The sequence below is a fragment of the Zea mays genome, chromosome 3, assembly GCF_902167145.1.
Source record: "Zea mays cultivar B73 chromosome 3, Zm-B73-REFERENCE-NAM-5.0, whole genome shotgun sequence".
Taxonomy (NCBI): Eukaryota; Viridiplantae; Streptophyta; class Magnoliopsida; order Poales; family Poaceae; genus Zea; species Zea mays.
In genome coordinates, this window is record NC_050098.1 from 3,973,482 (window position 1) to 3,996,495 (window position 23,014).

The window sequence follows — 23,014 nt, forward strand, 5'->3', positions numbered from 1 at the left end:
GTAAGAAATCTCGATATCCCCCTTTTGTTGGTGATCCCTAAGAAAATGATACCGAATGGCTATGTGCTTAGTGCGGCTATGCTCGACGGGATTGTCAGCCATTTTGATTGCACTCTCATTATCACATAGCAAAGGGACTTTGGTTAATTTGTAACCGTAGTCCCGCAGGGTTTGCCTCATCCAAAGCAATTGCGCGCAACAATGACCTGCGGCAATGTACTCGGCTTCAGCGGTGGAAAGAGCGACTGAATTTTGCTTCTTTGAAGCCCATGACACCAAGGATCTTCCCAAGAACTGGCAAGTCCCCGATGTGCTCTTCCTATTAATTTTGCACCCCGCCCAATCGGCATCCGAATAACCAATCAAATCAAAAGTGGATCCCCGAGGGTACCAAAGCCCAAACTTAGGTGTGAAAGCCAAATATCTCAAGATTCGTTTTACGGCCGTAAGGTGGGATTCCTTAGGGTCGGATTGGAATCTTGCACACATGCAAACGGAAAGCATAATGTCCGGTCGAGATGCACATAAATAAAGCAATGAACCAATCATCGACCGATATACCTTTTGATCCACGGACTTACCTCCCGTGTCGAGGTCGAGATGCCCATTTGTTCCCATGGGTGTTTTGATGGGCTTGGCATCCTTCATTCCAAACTTGCTTAGGATGTCTTGAGTGTACTTCGTTTGGCTGATGAAGGTGCCCTCTTGGAGTTGCTTCACTTGAAATCCTAGAAAATACTTCAACTCCCCCATCATAGACATCTCGAATTTCTGTGTCATGATCCTACTAAACTCTTCACATGTAGACTCGTTAGTAGACCCAAATATGATATCATCAACATAAATTTGGCATACAAACAAGTCATTTTCAAGAGTTTTAGTAAAGAGTGTAGGATCGGCCTTGCCGACTTTGAAGCCATTAGCAATAAGGAAATCTCTAAGGCATTCATACCATGCTCTTGGGGCTTGCTTGAGCCCATAAAGCGCCTTAGAGAGCCTATAAACATGGTTAGGATACTCACTGTCTTCAAAGCCGGGAGGTTGCTCAACATAGACCTCTTCCTTGATCGGTCCGTTGAGGAAGGCACTTTTCACGTCCATTTGATAGAGCTTAAAGCCATGGTAAGTAGCATAGGCCAATAATATGCGAATTGACTCAAGCCTAGCTACGGGTGCATAGGTTTCACCGAAATCCAAACCTTCGACTTGGGAGTATCCCTTGGCCACAAGTCGTGCTTTGTTCCTTGTCACCACACCATGCTCATCTTGCTTGTTGCGGAAGACCCATTTGGTTCCTACAACATTTTGGTTAGGACGTGGAACTAAATGCCATACCTCATTTCTAGTGAAGTTGTTGAGCTCCTCTTGCATCGCCACCACCCAATCCGAATCTTGGAGAGCTTCCTCTACTCTGTGTGGCTCAATAGAGGAAACAAAAGAGTAATGTTCACAAAAATGAGCAACCCGAGATCGAGTAGTTACCCCCTTATGAATGTCGCCGAGGATGGTGTCGACAGGGTGATCTCGTTGGATTGCTTGGTGGACTCTTGGGTGTGGCGGTCTTGGTTCTTCCTCATCCTCCTTTTCTTGATTATTTTCATCTCCCCCTTGATCATTGCCATTATCTTGAGGTGGCTCATCTTCTTGATTTTGCCCTTCATCAACTTGAGCCTCATCCTCATTTTGAGTTGGTGGGGATGCTTGCATGGAGGAGGATGGTTGATCTTGTGCTTGTGGAGGCTCTTCGGATTCCTTAGGACACACATCCCCAATGGACATGTTCCTCAGTGCTATGCATGGAGTCTGTTCTTCACCTATCTCATCAAGATCAACTTGCTCTACTTGAGAGCCGTTAGTTTCATCAAACACAACGTCACATGAGACTTCAACTAGTCCAGTGGACTTGTTAAAGACTCTATATGCCCTTGTGTTTGAGTCATATCCTAGTAAAAAGCCTTCTACAGTTTTAGGTGCAAATTTGGATTTTCTACCTCTTTTAACAAGAATAAAGCATTTGCTACCAAAAACTCTAAAGTATGAAATGTTGGGCTTTTTACCGGTTAGGAGTTCATAGGATGTCTTCTTGAGGATTCGGTGAAGATATAACCGGTTGATGGCGTAGCAGGCGGTGTTGACCGCTTCGGCCCAAAACCGGTCCGGTGTCTTGTACTCATCAAGCATGGTTCTTGCCATGTCCAATAGAGTTCGATTCTTTCTCTCCACTACACCATTTTGTTGTGGCGTGTAGGGAGAGGAGAACTCATGCTTGATGCCCTCCTCCTCACGGAAGCCTTCAATTTGTGAGTTCTTGAACTCCGTCCCGTTGTCGCTTCTTATCTTCTTGATCCTTAAGCCGAACTCATTTTGAGCCCGTCTCAAGAATCCCTTTAAGGTCTCTTGGGTTTGAGATTTTTCCTGTAAAAAGAATACCCAAGTGAAGCGAGAATAATCATCCACAATAACAAGACAATACTTACTCCCGCCGATGCTTATGTAAGCAATCGGGCCGAATAGATCCATGTGGAGTAGCTCAAGCGGCCTGTCGGTCGTCATGATGTTCTTGTGTGGATGATGGACTCCGACTTGCTTCCCTGCCTGGTATGCACTACAAATCCTGTCTTTCTCAAAATGAACATTTGTTAATCCTAAAATGTGCTCTCCCTTTAGAAGCTTGTGAAGATTCTTCATCCCAACATGGGCTAGTCGGCGATGCCAGAGCCAACCCATGTTAGTCTTAGCAATTAAGCAAGTGTCGAGTTCAGCTCTATCAAAATCTACTAGGTATAGCTGACCCTCTAACACTCCCTTAAATGCTATTGAATCATCACTTCTTCTAAAGACAGTGACACCTACATCAGTAAAAAGACAGTTGTAGCACATTTGACATAATTGAGAAACAGAAAGCAAGTTGTAATCTAATGAATCAACAAGAAAAACATTGGAAATAGAATGGTCAGGAGATATAGCAATTTTACCAAGTCCTTTGACCAAACCTTGATTTCCATCCCCGAATGTGATAGCTCGTTGGGGATCTTGGTTTTTCTCATATGAGGAGAACATCCTTTTCTCCCCGGTCATGTGGTTTGTGCACCCGCTGTCGAGTATCCAACTTGAGCCCCCGGATGCATAAACCTACAAAACAATTTTAGTTCTTGACTTTAGGTACCCAAACGGTTTTGGGTCCTTTGGCATTAGAAACAAGAACTTTGGGTACCCAAACACAGGTCTTGGAGCCCTTGTGTTTGCCCCCAACAAATTTGGCAACTACCTTGCCGGATTTGCTAGTAAGCACATAAGATGCATCAAAAGTTTTAAATGAAATGGCATGATCATTTGACGCATTAGGAATTTTCTTCTTAGGCAACTTAGCATGGGTTGGTTGCCTAGAACTAGATGTCTCACCCTTATACATAAAAGCATGATTAGGGCCAGAGTGAGATTTCCTAGAATGAATCTTCCTAATTTTGCTCTCAGGATAGCCGGCAGGGTATAAAATGTAACCCTCGTTATCCTGAGGCATGGGAGCTTTGCCCTTAACAAAGTTAGACAAGTTCTTAGGAGGGGCATTAAGTTTGACATTGTCTCCCCTTTGGAAGCCAATGCCATCCTTGATGCCAGGGCGTCTCCCATTATAAAGCATGCTACGAGCAAATTTAAATTTCTCATTTTCTAAGTTGTGCTCGGCAATTTTAGCATCTAGTTTAGCTATATGATCATTTTGTTGCTTAATTAAAATCATGTGATCATGAATAGCATCAATATCAACATTTCTACATCTAGTACAAATAGATACATGCTCAACAATAGATGTAGAGGGTTTGCAAGATTTTAATTCTACAACCTTAGCATGCAACATATCATTTTTAGTTCTAAGGTCAGAAATTGTAACATTGCAAACATCTAGTTCTTTAGCCTTAGTAATCAACTTTTCATTTTCTACTCTAAGGCTAGCAAGAGAAATGTTCAATTCTTCAATCCTAGCAAGCAAACCATCATTATTATCTCTAGGAGTGGAAATTGAAACATCACAAACATGAGAATCAACCTTAGCATTTAAAATAGCATTTTCATTCCTAAGGTTGTCAATTATTTCACGGCAAGTGCTTAGCTCACTAGATAATTTTTCACATTTTTCTACTTCTAGAGCATAAGCCTTTTTAACCTTAACATGTTTTTTTGTTTTCTTTAATTAGACAATCCTCTTGGGAATCCAAAAGGTCGTCCTTTTCATGAATAGCACTAACCAATTCATTCAATTTTTCTTTTTGAGCTATGTTAAGGTTGGCAAAAAGAGAACGCAAATTATCTTCCTCATCACTAGCATTGTCATCACTAGAGGATTCATATTTAGTGGAGGATTTAGATTTAACCTTCTTTTTGCCGTCCTTTGCCATGAGGCACTTGTGGCCGACGTTGGGGAAGAGGAGCCCCTTGGTGACGGCGATGTTGGCGGCGTCCTCGTCGTCGGAGGAGTCGCTTGAGCTCTCGTCGGAGTCCCACTCGCGACAAACATGGGCATCGCCGCCCTTCTTTTTGTAATACCTCTTCTTTTCCTTTCGTCTCCCCTTCTTGTCGTCACCTCGGTCACTGTCACTAGATATAGGACATTTAGCAATAAAATGACCGGGCTTACCACACTTGTAGCAAACCTTCTTGGAGCGGGACTTGTAGTCTTTCCCCCTCCTTTGTTTGAGGATTTGGCGGAAGCTCTTGATGACGAGCGCCATTTCCTCATTGTCGAGCTTGGAGGCGTCGATTGGTTGTCGACTTGGTGTAGCCTCCTCCTTCTTCTCCTCCGTTGCCTTGAATGCAACGGGTTGGGCTTCGGATGAGTCGCCAAGCTCGTTGATTTTCCTCGATCCTTCTATCATGCACTCAAAACTTACAAAATGCCCGATAACTTCCTCGGGGGTCATTTTTGTATATCTAGGATTACCACGAATCAATTGAACTTGAGTGGGATTAAGAAAAATGAGAGATCTTAAAATGACATTTACCACTTCGTGATCTTCCCACTTCTTGCTCCCGAGGTTGCGCACTTGGTTCACCAAAGTCTTGAGCCGGTTGTACATGTGTTGTGGCTCCTCTCCTTTGTGAAGCCGGAACCGACCGAGCTCCCCCTCGATCGTTTCCCGCTTGGTGATCTTGGTGAGCTCGTCTCCCTCATGCGCGGTTTTGAGTACATCCCAAATCTCCTTGGCGCTCTTCAACCCTTGTACTTTGTTATACTCCTCTTTACTTAGAGAGGCGAGAAGTATTGTTGTTGCTTGAGAGTTGAAGTGCTCGATTTGGGCCACCTCATCCTCATCATAGTCCTCATCCCCTACGGATGGTACCTGCGCGCCAAACTCAACAACATCCCATATGCTTTTGTGGAGCGAGGTTAGATGAAATCGCATTAAATCGCTCCACCTAGCGTAATCTTCACCATCAAAAGTTGGTGGTTTGCCTAATGGGACGGAAAGTAAAGGTGTATGTTTGGAAATGCGAGGGTAGCGTAGGGGGATCTTACTATACTTCTTGCGCTCTTGGCGCTTAGAAGTGACGGAGGGCGCATCGGAGTCGGAGGTCGATGTTGATGAAGTGTCGGTCTCGTAGTAGACCACTTTCCTCATCCTCTTGTGCTTGTCGCCTTTCCGATGCGGCTTGTGGGAAGAAGATTTTTCCTTCTTCTCTTTGTGGTGAGAAGAAGATTTCTTCTCCTTCCCTTTGTTGGAGGAGCTCTTCTTCTTCTCCCTCCTTTTGGTGCGGGACTCTTCCGATGAAGTGCTCCCGTGGCTTGTAGTGGGCTTTTCGCCGGTCTCCATCTCCTTCTTGGCGTGATCTCCCGACATCACTTCGAGCGGTTAGGCTCTAATGAAGCACCGGGCTCTGATACCAATTGATAGTCGCCTAGAGGGGGGGTGAATAGGGCGAAACTGAAATTTACAAATACAAACACAACTACAAGCCGGGTTAGCGTTAGAAATATAAACGAGTCCGCGAGAGAGGGCGCAAAACAAATCGCAAGCAAATAATGAAGTGTGACACACGGATTTGTTTTACCGAGGTTCGGTTCTCTCAAACCTACTCCCCGTTGAGGAGGCCACAAAGGCCGGGTCTCTTTCAACCCTTCCCTCTCTCAAACGGTCCCTCGGACCGAGTGAGCTTCTCTTCTCAAATCAAAGCCGGGAACAAAACTTCCCCGCAAGGGCCACCACACAATTGGTGCCTCTTGCCTTGATTACAATGGAGTTTTGATCACAAGAACAAGTGAGAAAGAAAAGAAGCAATCCAAGCGCAAGAGCTCAAATGAACACGGCAAATCACTCTCACTAGTCACTAGGGTTTTGTGTGGAATTGGAGAGGATTTGATCTCTTTGAATGTGTCTAGAATTGAATGCCTAGCTCTTGTAAGTGGTTGAGAAGTGGAAAACTTGGATGCAATGAATGGTGGGGTGGTTGGGGTATTTATAGCCCCAACCACCAAATGTGGCCGTTGGGAACCTGTCTGTTCGATGGCGCACCGGACAGTCCGGTGCACACCGGACAGTCCGGTGCCCCCTGCCACGTCATCACTGCCGTTGGATTCTAGCCGTTGGAGCTTCTGACTTGTGGGCCCGCCTAGGTGTCCGGTGCACACCGGACAGGTACTGTTTGATGTCCGGTGTGCCAGCATGGGCGATTCTGACTTCTGCGCGCGCATACGGCGCATTAAATGCGCGGCAGAGAGCCGTTGGCGCGGAGACGACCGTTGCTTCGGAGTCGCACCGGACAGTCCGGTGTACACCGGACAGTCCGGTGAATTATAGCGGACTATCCGTCGGCGTTTCCCGAAGCTGGCGAGTTCCTGAGGGCGACCTCCCTTGGCGCACCGGACACTGTCCGGTGTACACCGGACAGTCCGGTGAATTATAGCCGAGACGCCCTGGAAATTCCCGAAGGTGGCGAGTTTGAGTCTGAGTCCCCTGGTGCACCGGACAGGTACTGTTCACTGTCCGGTGGCACACCGGACAGTCCGGTGCGCCAGACCAGAGGTGCCTTCGGTTGCCCCTTGGCTCCTTTGTTGAATCCAAAACTTGGTCTTTTTATTGGCTGAGTGTGAACCTTTTATACCTGTATAATCTATACACTTGGGCAAACTAGTTAGTCCAAAGATTTGTGTTGGGCAATTCAACCACCAAAATTATATAGGAACTAGGTGTAAGCCTAATTCCCTTTCAGTCATCACCCTGCTAAACTCTTCACAAGACTTTTGGTTAGTAGAACCAAATATTATGTCATCGACATAAATTTGGCACACAAAGAGATCACCATCGCAAGTCTTAGTGAAAAGAGTTGGATCGGCTTTCCCAACCTTGAAAGCATTAGCAATTAAAAAGTCTCTAAGGCATTCATACCATGCTCTTGGGGCTTGCTTAAGTCCATAGAGCGCCTTAGAGAGCTTACACACGTGGTCGGGGTACCGTTCATCCTCGAAGCCAGGGGGTTGCTCCACGTACACCTCCTCCTTGATCGGCCCATTGAGGAAAGCGCTCTTCACATCCATTTGGTACAACCTGAAAGAATGGTGAGCGGCATATGCTAGCAAGATACGAATTGATTCTAGCCTAGCCACAGGAGCAAACGTCTCCTCAAAGTCCAAACCTGCGACTTGGGCATAACCTTTTGCCACAAGTCGAGCCTTGTTCCTCGTCACCACTCTGTGCTCGTCTTGTTTGTTGCGAAACACCCACTTGGTTCCCACAACATTTTGCTTAGGACGAGGCACCAGTGTCCAAACTTCATTGCGCTTGAAGTTGTTGAGTTCCTCCTGCATGGCCAACACCCAGTCCGGATCTAGCAAGGCTTCCTCTACCCTGAAAGGCTCAATAGAAGAGACAAAGGAGTAATGCTCACAAAAATTAACTAATCGAGATCGAGTAGTTACTCCCTTGCTAATGTCACCCAGAATTTGGTCGATGGGATGATCCCTTTGAATCATCGCACGAACTTGGGTTGGAGGTGCCGGTTGTGATTCTTCCTCCATTTCATGATCATCTTGTGCTCCCCCTTGATCACACGCCTCCTTTTGATGAACCTGTTCATCGTCTTGATTTGGGGGATGCACCATGGTTGAGGAAGAAGGTTGATCTCGTTCATCTTGTTCCTGTGGCCGCACTTCTCCAATCGCCATGGTTCGTATAGCGGCCGTCGGAACATCTTCTTCATCTACATCATCACAATCAACAACTTGCTCTCTTGGAGAGCCATTAGTCTCATCAAATACAACGTCGCTAGAGACTTCAACCAAACCCGATGATTTGTTGAAGACTCTATACGCCTTTGTATTTGAGTCATAACCTAACAAAAACCCTTCTACAGCTTTGGGAGCAAATTTATAATTTCTACCCTTCTTCACTAGAATGTAGCACCTGCTCCCAAATACACGAAAGTAAGATACATTGGGTTTGTTACCGGTTAGTAGCTCATACGAAGTCTTCTTGAGGAGGCGATGAAGGTAGACCCTGTTGATGGCGTGGCAAGCCGTGTTCACGGCTTCCGACCAAAAACGCTCGGGGGTCTTGAATTCTCCAAGCATCGTCCTCGCCATATCGATTAGCGTCCTGTTCTTCCTCTCTACCACACCATTTTGCTGTGGTGTGTAGGGAGCGGAGAACTCGTGCTTGATCCCTTCCTCCTCAAGGAACTCTTCCACTTGAAGGTTCTTGAATTCGGACCCGTTGTCGCTCCTTATCTTCTTCACCTTGAGCTCAAACTCATTTTGAGCTCTCCTTAGGAAGCGCTTGAGGGTCCCTTGGGTTTCAGACTTATCCTGCAAAAAGAACACCCAAGTGAAGCGGGAAAAGTCATCAACAATAACTAGACCATACTTACTTCCTCCTATGCTCAGATAGGCGACGGGTCCGAAGAGGTCCATATGTAGCAGCTCCAGGGGTCTTGATGTTGTCATCACATTTTTGGTGTGATGAGAGCCTCCCACTTGTTTCCCTGCTTGACAAGCTGCACAAGGTCTATCTTTTTCGAAATGAACATTAGTTAGACCTATCACATGTTCTCCCTTTAGAAGCTTGTGGAGGTTCTTCATCCCCACATGTGCTAAGCGGCGATGCCACAGCCAGCCCATGCAAGTCTTAGCCATTAAGCATGCATCTAGACCGGCCTCTTCTTTTGCAAAATCAACTAGGTAAAGCTTGCCGTCTAGTACACCCTTAAAAGCTAGTGAACCATCACATCTTCTAAAGACAGACACATCTATATTTGTAAACAAACAGTTATATCCCATATTGCATAATTGACTAACAGATAGCAAATTATATCCAAGAGACTCTACTAAAAACACATTAGAGATAGAGTGCTCATTTGAGATTGCAATTTTACCTAACCCTTTTACCTTGCCTTGATTCCCATCACCGAATATTATTGAATCTTGGGAATCTTTGTTTTTGACGTAGGAGGTGAACATCTTCTTCTCCCCCGTCATATGGTTTGTGCATCCGCTGTCAATAATCCAGCTTGAACCCCCGGATGCATAAACCTGCAAGGCAAATTTAGGCTTGGGTCTTAGGTACCCAACTCATGTTGGGTCCTGCAAGGTTAGTGCAAATATCCTTAGGGACCCAAATGTAGGTTTTGTCTCCCTTGCATTTTGCCCCTAACTTCCTAGCAACTATTTTCTTCTCCTTTCTACAAATAGCAAAGGAAACATTTAAAGCATGATAAATTGTAGAGGGTTCATTCATTACTTTCCTAGGAACATTAACAACATTTCTCCTAGGCATATTATGAACAACATTTCTCCTACCAACATTTCTATCATGCACATAAGAAGAACTAGAAGCAAACATGTCATGAGAATCAAAAGCATCATATGCGTTACATCTCCTATAAGTATTTCTAGATTGTCTCCTATCATGGTACATAAAGGCATGGTTCTTTTGCACACTACTAGCCATAGGGGCCTTCCTTTTCTCCTTGGCGGAGATGGGAGCCTTATGGCTTGTCAAGTTCTTGGCTTCCTTCTTGTAGCCAAGTCCATCCTTAATTGAGGGGTGTCTACCAATTGTGTAGGCATCCCTTGCAAATTTTAGCTTATCAAAATTACTCTTGCTAGTCTTAAGTTGAGCATTAAGACTAGCCAATTCATCATTAAGTTTGGAAATTGAAACTAGGTGTTCACTACAAGCATCAATGTCAAAATCTTTACACCTATTGCAAGTTTCAACAATTTCTACACAAGATGTTGATTTACTAGCTATTTCTAACTTAGCATTCAAATCATCATTAACACTTTTTAATTTAGAGATGGATTCATGACAAGTAGATAATTCACTAGAGAGCATTTCATTCCTTTTAATTTCTAGAGCAAGAGAATTTTGTGCACTAACAAATTTATCATGCTCCTCATATAAAAGATCCTCTTGTTTTTCTAGTAATCTATTCTTGTCATTCAAAGCATCAATCAACTCATTAATCTTATTAATTTTAGATCTATCTAATCCCTTGAATAAGCATGAGTAATCTATCTCATCATCATCACTAGACTCATCCTCACTTGAAGAAGCATAAGTACTAGTATCATGAGTGCTTACTTTCTTCTCCCTTGCCATGAGGCAAGTGTGACGCTCGTTGGGGAAGAGGGATGACTTGTTGAAGGCGGTGGCGGCGAGTCCTTCATTGTCGGAGTCGGAGGAGGAGCAATCCGAATCCCACTCCTTTCCGATATGTGCCTCGCCCTTGGCCTTCTTGTAATGCTTCTTCTTCTCCCTTTTGTTCCCCTTTTCCTGGTCACTTTCATTATCGGGACAGTTAGCAATGAAATGACCAATCTTACCACATTTGAAGCACGAGCGCTTCTCCTTTGTTTTGGTCTTGCTTGGTTGTCCCTTGCGACCTTTAAGCGCCGTCTTGAAGCGCTTAATGATGAGGGCCATCTCCTCATTATTTAGCCCGGCCGCCTCAACTTGCGCCACCTTGCTCGGTAGCGCCTCCTTGCTCCTCATTGCCTTGAGAGCAATGGGTTGAGGCTCATGAATAGGACCGTTCAACGCGTCGTCCACATATCTTGCCTCCTTGATCATCATTCGCCCGCTTACGAACTTCCCAAGAACTTCTTCGGGCGACATCTTGGTGTACCTAGGATTTTCACGAATATTGTTCACCAAATGAGGATCAAGAACGGTAAAGGACCTTAGCATTAGGCGGACGACGTCGTGATCCGTCCATCGCGTGCTTCCGTAGCTCCTTATTTTGTTGATAAGGGTCTTGAGCCGGTTGTATGTTTGAGTTGGCTCCTCGCCCCTTATCATTGCGAACCGTCCAAGCTCGCCCTCCACCAACTCCATCTTGGTGAGCAAGGTGACATCATTCCCCTCATGAGAGATCTTGAGGGTGTCCCAGATCTGCTTGGCATTGTCCAAGCCGCTCACCTTATGGTACTCGTCCCTGCACAAAGAGGCTAGCAACACAGTAGTAGCTTGTGCATTTTTATGAATCTGTTCATTAATAAACATGGGACTATCCGTACTATCAAAGTGCATTCCACTTTCTACAATCTCCCATATGCTAGGATGGAGAGAGAACAAGTGACTACGCATTTTGTGACTCCAAAATCCATAGTCCTCTCCATCAAAATGAGGAGGTTTACCAAGTGGAATAGATAATAAATGAGCATTAGTACTTTGAGGAATACGAGAGTAATCAAAAGAAAAGTTCGAATTGACCGGTTTCTTTCTCTCGTATTCGTTGTGGTCGTCGTCCTTTTGGGAGGAAGTAGACTCATCGCTGTCGTAGTAGACGATCTCCTTGATGCGTCTTGTCTTCTTCTTCTTCCCATCTTTGCGTCTGTGGCCCGAGCCCGAGTCGTTGGAATTGTCATCCCTTGGCTCGTTGACGAAGGACTCCTTCTCCTTGTCGTTGATCACGATTCCCTTCCCTTTAGGATCCATCTCTTCGGGCGGTTAGTCCCTTTGTGAAGAGAACGACTCTGATACCAATTGAGAGCACCTAGAGGGGGGGTGAATAGGTGATCCTATAACACTTAAAAATCTTAAGCCACAAAACTTGATTAATTGTTAGCACAGTAATTTGCCAAGTGGCTAGAGAAGAATCTCAACACAACACAATAACCAAGAGATATCAATCACAGAGATGGCACGGTGGTTATCCCGTGGTTCGGCCAAGACCAACGCTTGCCTACTCCACGTTGTGGCGTCCCAATGGATGAGGGTTGCAATCAACCCCTCTCAAGCGGTCCAAAGACCAACTTGAATACCACAGTGTTGCTTTGCTTTTCTTAATCCCACTTGCGAGGAATCTCCACAGCTTGGAGCCTCTCGCCCTTACAAAAGATGTTCACAAAGAATCACGGAGCAAGGGAGGGATTAGCAACTCACACACAACACAAAAGATCACAGCGAATACGCACACACAAAACCCAGACTTGAGCTCAAGAGACTAGCACACTAGAACAGAGCTCAAATCACTAGAATGTCGAACAAGTGCGCAAGAATGTAGTGTGAGTGATCAACAATGCTCAAAGGATGCTTGGTTATCTCCTCCATGCGACTAGGGGTCCCTTTTATAGCCCCAAGGCAGCTAGGAGCCGTTGAGAGCAAATCTGGAAGGCTGATCTTGCCTTCTGTCGACTGGTGCACCGGACAGTCCGGTGCACACCGGACACTGTCCGGTGCCCGATTTCTTTCCTTAAACGGCACAGCCGACCGTTGGCCGCCAGAGAGCCGTTGGCGCACCGGACATGTCCGGTGCACACCGGACAGTCCGGTGCCCCCTTCTAGCCGTTGGCTCGGCCACGTGTCCCGCGCAGATCGCGCGGCCGACCGTTGGCCCGGCCGACCGTTGGCTCACTGGACAGTCCGGTGCACACCGGACAGTCCGGTGAATTTTAGCCGTACGCTGTCGGCGAATTCCCGAGAGCGGCCACTTCACGCCGAGTCAGCCTGGCGCACCGGACACTGTCCGGTGCACCACCGGACAGTCCGGTGTGCCAGACTGAGCTGAGTATTGGCTGTACACAGCCAAGCCTTTTTTCACCTCTTTTCTTTTCTTCTTCTTTCTGTTTCTAACACTTAGACAAGTATATTAGTACACAAAACCAATGTACTAAGGCTTAGAAACATACCTTTACTCTTGATTTGCACTTTGTTCATCCATGAGCATAAATTCACATTTAAGCACTTGTGTTGGCACTCAATCACCAAAATACTTAGAAATGACCCAAGGGCACATTTCTCTTTCAGGATGGCGGATGCGGGGTCGACGGGAATGGCGCGTGGGTCGGCGGGGATGGAGGGGTGTTTTTGTAAAACGGTGACGCAGGCGTGTGAGATGCTGGACAGGTTGATTAGAAGAAGAATAGTGGCCTTTTTGTAAAATCATGACGCATGACGACCGTTGAAACTGGTGCTTTAAGTATAGTATAGATAAAGAAGCATCCTACGTTAAGAGACGTAAAAAAGAAAAAAAAATTATTCTTAAAACCACAATGTATTTTAAGATTTTTTTTGCGGTCAAGTTTGGTCCCGCCTTTATTTTAGGAGGCCGGAGGTACTATTATTGCATCCTTCGTTCACATTTATTTTTAACAGAAAGGTTTCCCCCATCTTATTAAGAAATAGGAAACGAGTTTCATACACCAGTTTCAACGATCATCTTTTTTTTAAAAAAATCTCTACATTTCTTCTAAATCAAGAGTTGGAGTTTAAACTCACACCATATAATAGAAGGGTGGGAGACACTAGACAAATTTGTCTAACCAATAGAACATCATGCTCAAGTGTTCATAATAATGGATTTAAATTGTATATATATATATATATGATTTTTTTGTAAAAATAAAAAATAATCGTGTCGGGTCGGGCTATCACCGAACGACGCTCATGCCGGGTTGGACCAGGTACTATTAAATGGATCGTGCGTCGGACCGGTTCGCGAGACACGACCCATCTGGCCATCTATACCTCCACACGATAATGATGGTTCCCGCCTGAGTTGCCACCTCCTCATTCGACATTCTAATTCTTTTCTCTCTCCTCTCATGCCTCCACCTCCGCACCACCCCATTCTCGGTAGAGGGCGTAGGGGCATGCATCTCCTCCCTGTATTCGTCTGACACCAGCCCAACACCGACTCGCGCAGTGGCTATTGCACGTCCACGAGGACGTTTCACATCTTGCGCGCACCATCGTTTTCGCCGTCGTCGGTCGTCTCGTTCGTCTTCCCGATTGGCCCTATTCTTCCTCCCCAACCTGCTGCCCCCGCCCACGGTCTTTGTCTGGATCAGGTTCCAAGCATTCATACAAAAATAGTACATAAGAAAAATAGCATCAGTGTATACTGTGATTTTTTTTCATTGAAATAAGTATCATTCCTAATCTTCTAGAAGGTCCATAAGACTGCACTGCAGCCCACCACTAAAAGGTTTCTACTTTTCTTTTTAAATTTATAAATTCATTCTCCAAACATATTTTCAGCATTTTTAGGCATTATGTGCATGTTCATCACCATACTAAATATGCGATCTGGCAATCAAAGAAAATGTGTTGTGTGGTTTCCAGACAACCACACCAGTAACAGTTAAAGTCTCCTTTCCAATTTATGTTTTTAAGTTTTCTTTTGATAAAACATTATTTTTTATGACAAGCACAAGAACACCTTTATTCTTTGGGGTATTCGAGCCTTCCAAATGAACCAGAAGGAACCTTATCCAAAGAGCTCCTACACTTGAGATAAAGAGATTTAACAGAAAATCCTTTTTTTATTGATAGTCCAGATAGCTTTATCTCTTGAGTCATCAAGATTAATGTCATTATATATATTCACATTTTATTTTAAGACAAAAGGATGCATATTTAATATCTATATCACTATATAATTCAGCGGTTTAAACTCTAAAAACGTTCAACCAAATCACTCTCCTATAATTATATAACCAAACAAATTACACATAGACTTAACACACTAGTAAAACCAACAGTCCAAATCACTGGATAGCATGCTATCTCTTATTTATTCAAATTCGATGGACAATGCCTCCTCTTCCTCTCCGGTCCTCGCCACCGCCACCGCCACCGCCGCTGCCACCACCACTGTCAACCATTTTCCTCTCCTCCTCGAGATTGTAGCGCTAACACGATCTATATATTAGTTATCATATCAATATATTAGATATAAAGAAATCTAAGAGAGACATAATAGAACTACTCTACTCTATACCGGAACATCCTAAAGCGTCTCCAAAAGGCTCTCGTTATAGTTATTTATTACAAGTTTGATACAAAATAGATTAAAATAAACTCTCTAAATCATTCTCAATATCTTTATATTTGTAAAACCAACCTCCGCCCTTGAAGCAATGAGAACTAAACTCAGAGATGGAAAAACTCTCATAAATAACTAAATATATTACTTAAATAACAATCTGGGATGGTTCACCTAAAAAATGATCCGGGGACATATTTGGTATACATGAGTATTTGGTGCATATAAGTTACGCATAACTAGCAAAATCCATAACAAATTCTTAAAAATCCATACGTATTCTTTCCACCCTAATCTAGTTACATGCAAAATTTTAAGTTCAAATTCATAGCGTGACTCCTACCATCAGTCTCAGTCTACAACAAACTCCTAGCACCACTCCCTCCCAGAGTCCCAGTGCCCGGTCCTCGCGCGCCCTGATCAGGAGGAGTGGTCGAGCGGAGCAAGTGGCGGCGTCCGGCAGAGCCAAGCGTCGCGGCAGCCAAGGAACTCCTGCATCTGCATGGGTTGGCCGGTGCGCGTGCGGAGCCCCTCGGTGCTGCAGTCCAAGCTGCTGTGCCTGTCCCTGCTCTACCTCCTCACCACGCTGCCGCTCGCGCTCTACGTCTCCTTCACCGACTCCGGCCGCCGCCGCCGCTGCCTCCAGCCCGTCCCCTCCCCGCCCAAGCCGCTCTTCCAGTACCCGGCCGGGTACGGCGAGCACAGGCACGCCCTGCCCACCTCGCGCGCGCTCTGCTCCAACCCCGTCGCCTTCGCAGGTCTCTGACCGCCGCTCTCCCCTCCTCGTCCGGCAAGTGTTGCACCGCATGCACCCCGTGCGATCTTCGTTCTCTCGTTGCTTGCATGGCGCGTCTTCCTTTTTTCCGTTCTTGTGTTTCGTCGCGTCGGGCCGGGCCGGGTGTGGCCCGTAACGATCCGAGTCCTTTGCATCGTCGTGGTTGCTCGTTTCATTTTGGATAGATTTAATTCACAGCTACTGTATTGATGTTTGGTGTGGCGTAAGAAAATTCTCGGATCATGTCAATTGTCATACATATATGGTCTTTGGTAGTGTAGTGATCCTCAGGTGTTTTTTTTAAAAAAAATTACACTCACTGCTTGAGCAGACTACAAGACTGCTTTGGAAGAGATCCATGGCCTCTGCCGCGACACCTCGGCGTCCCCTGCGTTGCGGTACCAGAGCGGCAGGAGGGCCACGTTTGCAGGGAACTTGTCGACCCAGGAACGGAGATCCTTCTTCAACCACACTGATGACCAAGTGGCGGTTCCCTGTGGGTTCTTCCGTGAATTTCCCGTCCCAGAACCTGGTGAGCTCCTTGACGACCCAAAATCGCATTTACACGTACGAAAGAACTGGTGATTTCGCCGCTCATGATTTGGCCATTCGAGTGGCGGGTGTGGCCAGCCATCTCTCGTGATCGCGCGCCATTTATTTCGCCTTCGGATGCAAGCACAAATGATACGCAACGGCTTTTGCTGTCGCGCGCGGTGCAGATCGCAAAGAACGTCACTAATGAGTGCTTTTAGCGTTGACGGCTTCCAGACAGACTGGCCATGGAGAAGTGCAGGGGCGTGGTGGTGGCGTCGGCGATCATGAACGACCACGACAAGGTCCGTCAGCCCAGGGGCCTGGGCGCCGAGACGCTACGCGCGGCGTGCTTCTTCCTGTTCATCGACGACGCCACCCGCGCGGCCCTCGCGCGGCAGGGCGTCCTGCCGGCGCGCGGCGGCGGCGGCCACACCACGGTCGGCGCGTGGCGCGTGGTGACGGTGGGTCGTCGTCGCGCCGGCGGCGGCGGGCTCCCCTACGAGGACCCCGCGATGAACGGCGTCGTGGCCAAGCACCTGCTGCACCGGCTGTTCCCGGGCGCCAGGTTCAGCGTGTGGGTGGACGGCAAGGTGCAGCTCACGGTGGACCCGGTGCTGCTGGTGCACGCGCTCCTGGTCCGCGAGCGCGCCGACGTGGCCGTGTCCAGGCACCCCTTCAACCGGCACACCATGGAGGAGGCCATCGCGACGGCGCGGTGGCGCAAGTGCCGCGACGTGGACGCCGTCAGGGCGCAGATGGAGACATACTGCGGCAACGGCCTGCGCCCATGGTCCCCCAGCAAGCTTCCCTATCCGTCGGGTAAGTAACGAACGATACGCTGGTATCTTCTTGCTCCATGGAGCGAAGGAACCGACGCTGGCATTTCAGCGGCCGCGCCCGTAGGATGATGACGATGAACAGAAACGAGCAGCAGCAAAATGGTCAAGATTTCTGACATGTGCTGCCATGTCCTGTTCTGTTTCTGTTGCAAAATCGCAACAAGAAGTCAAGAACAACGCATACGTCCAAACTTTCAGAATATCGAATCATGGCCATTCTACATGCTGCTGTCTATCCCATGCTGCCTGCAGATGTGCCGGACACGGCGGTCATCATCCGGAGGCACGGCGTGGCCAGCGACCTCTTCTCCTGCCTGCTGTTCAATGAGCTGGAGGCGTTCAGCCCGCGGGACCAGCTCGCCTTCGCCTACGTCAGGGACCAGATGAGCCCCAAGCTGAGCATCAACATGTTCGAGGTCGAGGTGTTCGAGCAGATCGCCGTCGAGTACCGGCACAACCTCAAGCCTGGCCGAGGGAAGCGGCAGCAGGGGGGCACTAGGATGGCGTCCTCGAGAGACATCGCCGGGAGCAGCTGCGAAGAGTACCTTCACCAGATGTGGGGGGAGTCTGCTGCTGAGTAAGGCGGCCTTTGCAAATGCAAGACCATTCTTTTTTTTAATTTAAATGCAGGAGCAGGACCATGCTGCAGGGTAATAATTGACAAACTAGAACCTTTTTTCTTGTAAATGATGAAGTGAACAAGTGTAAAAATAATAATTAGAAAATTAAGTGACACACATTGGAATAATTGAAACGACTTGGCAGTCATAGGACACACAAATTCATCAGTCATCCCTGGATCAATCAGCACTCGACAGAAACCTTCAGCGTCAGCCAAACTGCAAGCACACACGGTGTATTTACATGAGCTATATCAGGCGGTGGAATCTGCCGACCCCTTGGCTAGCTCGCTCTTGTTCTTGAACTCCTTCCAGGCGTCCACGGCGGTCTTGGTCATCTTCTCGATGTCGTCGGTGGTGGCGGTGTCAGGGGACAGCATGGCTTCCACCGCTATCATCATGTTGATCACAGCCTGAAGAGAACATGGAGTGCGTGTTCATTTCAGACGACCAAAGAAACGCCGCGCGTCGTGTAGAGAGAAAGTCGACATTACCAAGTGAAGGTACGGCCTCGAGTCACGCTGGTAGCGGCCTGTGATCTGCTGGCAAACTTCCTTCGCCCTCTGCCAGTCTCTCTGCACGACGCACGTCGAACAGGGTTCTACTAGGTCAGCTGGTCACGAAGCATGCAGTAACACATGTGATGTGAAGAAAGGTGGCAGGTCACCTGGTTGATCAGAACGTCGGTGAGCAGCAGTCCGAGGTCAAGCTTCCTTTCCGAGTCGCGGGAGGCCGAGAACTCCTTCTGCAGCAGGCTCGTCAGCTTCCCCCGGTCGGTGATATGCTGCGCACCAACTCCACACCGTTAGCAACCGTTCACTGGCCTGCACTGCACCGCACGCGAGTAGCTAGCTAGCTACAAAGGACCACACCTCTTTGGTGACCTGCTCGAAGACGAGGTCCATGAGCGTGGCGCGGTCCCTGGGCGAGTCCTCCCGCCGGAACAGCGAGTCCGAGAGCGCGTCCACGCTCGTCTTCATGGTCGCCGAGCCGCGCTGCTCCGCGGAGGCGCGGACCGCGGCGTCGGTCACGGCGTTGAGGGCGCACACCATGGCCGGCTGCGTGACGGGCCCGGGCCCGGCGCCGGCGCTCCCGCCGCGCGCCGTCCACGACACGCCTCCCAGCGCGAGCGCCAGCGCCACGCCGGCGCCCACCCGCAGCGCGGCGTTGGGCAGCGCCGGCGGGCCTCGTCCCTTGGCAGGGACCGCGCCCTGGGGGTCGGCCGGCTCCGGCTCCGGCTCCCGCGCCCCCGCCCCCTGGTGGTGGCTGTGGGCGCGCACGGCGGCACGAGCCCTGCGCGCGCCGCGGTGGGCGCGCACGGATAGCGGGGCGGCATTTGCTGCGGTCACCGTGGCGTGCGGCGTGCACAGAGACGGTTCCATGCGCTTGGCTGGATCGTTCAGCTCTGTCTGTCTGTCTGAGGTCTGGAGTTGGTCAGATGGCGGGCGATCTTCTCTTCTCCGCTTCTTTTTCCATCTTTTGCTTTTATCCATGGCATCATCTTGTGCGCCATGCATGCCCCGGCAGCCGGCATGGCGCTTTGCGTCCTCGGCCACCGCAAGCAAGGCATCTAGTGCGCTCTGTCTTTAGGTAATAATCAACTGAAAAACTGAACTAGACCCTAAGCCGGAGTTCGTTTGTGGTCAACACCCTAATCCATGAACCATGGAAGCAGTAGAAAGCTACAGGGCAGGGTCAATAGCGTCCCGTTCTGGCGCCCTGGCCAAGCCTATAGCTTTTCCTTTTCAGTTTTTCCTCCACAGATTGCTGATGGTACTGAAGTCTTCGTCCACAGGTATGACAGATTCCCAACGCTATGACAGATTCCAGAGTTTTCTTGGAGCAGTTCTGATTGAAAAAAAAAACAAAGGGAGATGTGAGGTTTTTCACTTTGAAAGACCATCCACGAAGAGCATAATTCTCTCTTTTTTTTCATCACTGCACAGATAACGGACGACACTGAAATCACGTGGATGTTTCTCCATTTCATCCCTGGACCTATTATAATCTGTTTCGGTCCCATGAACTGAAACCAATATCCAGAGAGCAAGTCCCATTTCGATATTAGATTACTTTCTGGTTTCTGCGAACCAAGTATGGCCTCTGAATCTCATTTTGATGACAAGGGTCACTTCCCGTTTCTTTTTTTCCTTTTCTTCTTTGATTTAGAAGCTATTTGGATCCATTAACCCCAAAAATGATACTCCCACAAAGATTAGTCCTACAGTTATAAGTGACAATGAGCTCTATATTTTACACTATAAGATTTAAGAATCAAATAGGATTAAGACCGGACTCTATTTCTATTCATTTTTTGAACTAAAATTTATTTAGAGTTCTACCATTTTGTGAATAAGCATTTGGATCATAATTCATTTCCACCCTTACCTACAATATGTGTAGATTTGATTGGATGACAAGCCAAGATGATAAAGAAAGAAGAAGCATGGACATGTGCATGTGCTTACTTACGGTCTCATTAGGTTCTGTGGCAGAGCCCAAGGTAAAAATGAGCTATAGCCACGAAGAAAAAAGAGGAAGAAATTTGCGCTCACAGTACACATCTGCTTTAGGTATGGCGCCCGCCATAGTTCGCCTTAAGGGGTGCTCCGCCACTGATTAGGTTAAAGCATCTTCCTAATAGGTCCATTGATCGTTATAAAGCTAGCTTGATCGCAAAAGGTTTTAAGCAACAACATAGTGTGAATTATGAAGATACCTTTAATCCGATTGTTAAACCAACTACTATTCGTTTATTACTATCTCTTGTTGTATTATGAAGTTGTTCTATTCGTCAATTTGACATACAAAAAATGTCTTTCTTCACAGCTTTCTCAATGGAGATGTTTCTATGAGACAACTTCCTGGTTTTACAAATTCCAATCATTCTGACTACGTTTATAAATTGGACAAAGGCTTGTATGACCTCAAGCAAGTGCCTCATGCTTGGTTTTCTTCTCTTAGTTCTAAATTGATATAGTTAGGTTTCATTGCTTCGAAGGGCTGATGTGTCTCTATTTATTTTTACTAAGGGTGTTATTTGTATGTTCATATGGCGATGATATTATTATTCTCTGTTCATCCTCAGTAGCGATTGATAAAATGCTTGCTCAACTTCAGAATGATTGTATTGTTAATGACCTTGGAGCGCCTAGCTATTTCCTTCGTACTGAGGTTCATCACACATCTAGTGGTCTTATATTAACACAATGAAATTATACTCATGATCTATTGAGCTGCTCTCTTCAAAGGGTGTGCCAGCGTCACTCCTATGTTTTGTAGTGACAAGTTATTGGCCTTATTTGATTTCGCTTCTCCCCACCGCCGTTAGATTATAGGAAACACAAATATTTTCTCACGATTATTCGATTCTCGCTTATTAGTTCAACAAGTGAACTATGAATCATGTGAGAAGCAAAAAGTAATCTAGCCATTTGGTGAGATTCTCGTTTATTTTCATCCATAAGCAGACTATAAGGAAACCAAACACACCCATCATTAAATGGCTAATTAACACTAACACGGTGGGATGATGTAGTCACGGCACGAAAAAAAAAGCCTATGCATGACTCGGACTGGCTAGCATAGTGCCAGTACCTGGCACGACATGACTATATTATCGTGCCTCAGCTGCCATCTCGACCTATAGTGTCGACATGAGCAAGACACAATTATATTTTTTTATTTTGAAATTAATAGTATACGTATATTTAGTGTATTAATTCATCATATAACACAACTAAATTATAGTTGCACTGGCTAGGTGGGTGCATTTAAGCTCTTTGCACAGACGATTATGGGTTTGAGCTCTCTCTCCCTCACATTCTTTTGCTGATATAGACAATATATTTAAATGGGTCGTCGTGACCTAATACGGTTAGCCGACTACAATATATTCAAATGGATCATCGTGACCCGATACAGTTAGCCGGCTACAGTACTAGGCCCGCCCGACAATATATTCAAATGGATCGTCGTGACCTGAATACATCCCTCCTGCATCTTCAATCTGCCAAGATTTCGTTGGATCCCACATCTATCGCATCAAAACTGTTGCCATCGGAAACAGATGATTAATTGAAAAGAAGAACTTCGGTGGACATCTCTATCTAATCTACGCATGATCTTATCTCTCGAATGAGATGCGCAATAGTAAACCAAACGAAACGACCATCTAAAGAAAAGACTGTAGCATGTCTGACTTGCGGAGGTATCCCATGGCAAGTTCTGGTGGCCAAACGACTAGGCGAGTAGCCTTGAACGAGATGCGCAGAAAATATGTTTCTATCATGCCGTCTGCAGCAGTATATTCATAGTTTACGTAAAAATATTGTTTACATTGTTGTGCGTTGTAGACTGCACTATTCGTAGAGTAAAGTTTAAATATGAACTAGTTGGTTGTTCATGCGTTGCGACGGCTTACAACAATACCCATATAAACTATTCATAAAAAAATTCAAGATTTTTTTATTGATTGTCTCCGCTCTCCGTATAATATTTTTTTTTTGATTTGGCTAACTGTTGTTATTATTTACTCTATCTAATATGACTTGATACAACACGACCAATGAAGTGAGCGATTAAAAGAGAGTTTACAACGACTGACTGAACGAACATAGATTATAAATTGACAGAATCCCACCATACATAGACCAAACAAGAGAAAGTTTGTGAGCTCAAGTTTCTAAAATAAGTCACATGAACTCAAACGTATGAAAAAGATAAATTAAAATATGGAGTGATTGCTAAAGTGAGGCATCAATAAAAACTGGATGCGCTCCATATAAATTATGCTACTTCGTAGCAATTACTAACGTTTAAAACTAACAAATAACCTTTCATTTTACTGTTAGTGTGACAATCATTGTTGCTCCATACAATTCAGCAACCTCAAACACTATGAAGTCAATTGCGCTAATGTGGTCTCAGAAACGACCTAATGCTTGCAATAGGCAAGAACGTCATGCCGTTCTTGGGCTGTAGCCTCG

The 23,014-nt window shown here is 46.5% G+C and overlaps 2 protein-coding genes across 2 annotated transcripts; one reads left to right on the plus strand and one right to left on the minus strand.

The window, feature by feature from the left end:
* Window positions 1–15,624: 15,624 nt before the first annotated feature.
* Window positions 15,625–18,180, plus strand: LOC103649598 (transmembrane protein). The gene is made up of 4 exons (XM_008675336.4): window positions 15,625–16,016; window positions 16,365–16,565; window positions 16,802–17,386; window positions 17,659–18,180. Exons 1-4 carry the CDS (start codon window positions 15,761–15,763, stop codon window positions 17,985–17,987), a joined length of 1,371 nt encoding a protein of 456 aa, XP_008673558.1. The 5' UTR covers window positions 15,625–15,760; the 3' UTR covers window positions 17,988–18,180.
* Window positions 18,061–19,567, minus strand: LOC103649597 (uncharacterized). The gene is made up of 4 exons (XM_008675335.4): window positions 18,899–19,567; window positions 18,694–18,810; window positions 18,521–18,601; window positions 18,061–18,439 (listed from the first exon to the last, which is right to left on the minus strand). The coding sequence occupies exons 1-4, from the start codon at window positions 19,541–19,543 to the stop codon at window positions 18,281–18,283; spliced, it is 1,002 nt and encodes a 333-aa protein (XP_008673557.1). The 5' UTR covers window positions 19,544–19,567; the 3' UTR covers window positions 18,061–18,280.
* Between the last annotated feature and the right edge of the window lie 3,447 nt (window positions 19,568–23,014).

What these genes read in the sequence shown, in the direction of transcription:
- LOC103649598 (XM_008675336.4), top strand. Translation starts at nt 15,761, where the DNA reads ATGGGTTGGCCGGTGCGCGTGCGGAGCCCCTCGGTGCTGCAGTCCAAG. An exon ending in ATTTCCCGTCCCAGAACCTG is followed by an intron (nt 16,566 to 16,801) that starts GTGAGCTCCTTG and finishes GACGGCTTCCAG; the next exon opens with ACAGACTGGCCATGGAGAAG. An exon ending in CAAGCTTCCCTATCCGTCGG is followed by an intron (nt 17,387 to 17,658) that starts GTAAGTAACGAA and finishes TGCTGCCTGCAG; the next exon opens with ATGTGCCGGACACGGCGGTC.
- LOC103649597 (XM_008675335.4), bottom strand. Translation starts at nt 19,543, where the DNA reads ATGCATGGCGCACAAGATGATGCCATGGATAAAAGCAAAAGATGGAAA. An exon ending in CCGACGTTCTGATCAACCAG is followed by an intron (nt 18,602 to 18,693) that starts GTGACCTGCCAC and finishes TGCGTCGTGCAG; the next exon opens with AGAGACTGGCAGAGGGCGAA. An exon ending in CGAGGCCGTACCTTCACTTG is followed by an intron (nt 18,440 to 18,520) that starts GTAATGTCGACT and finishes TGTTCTCTTCAG; the next exon opens with GCTGTGATCAACATGATGAT.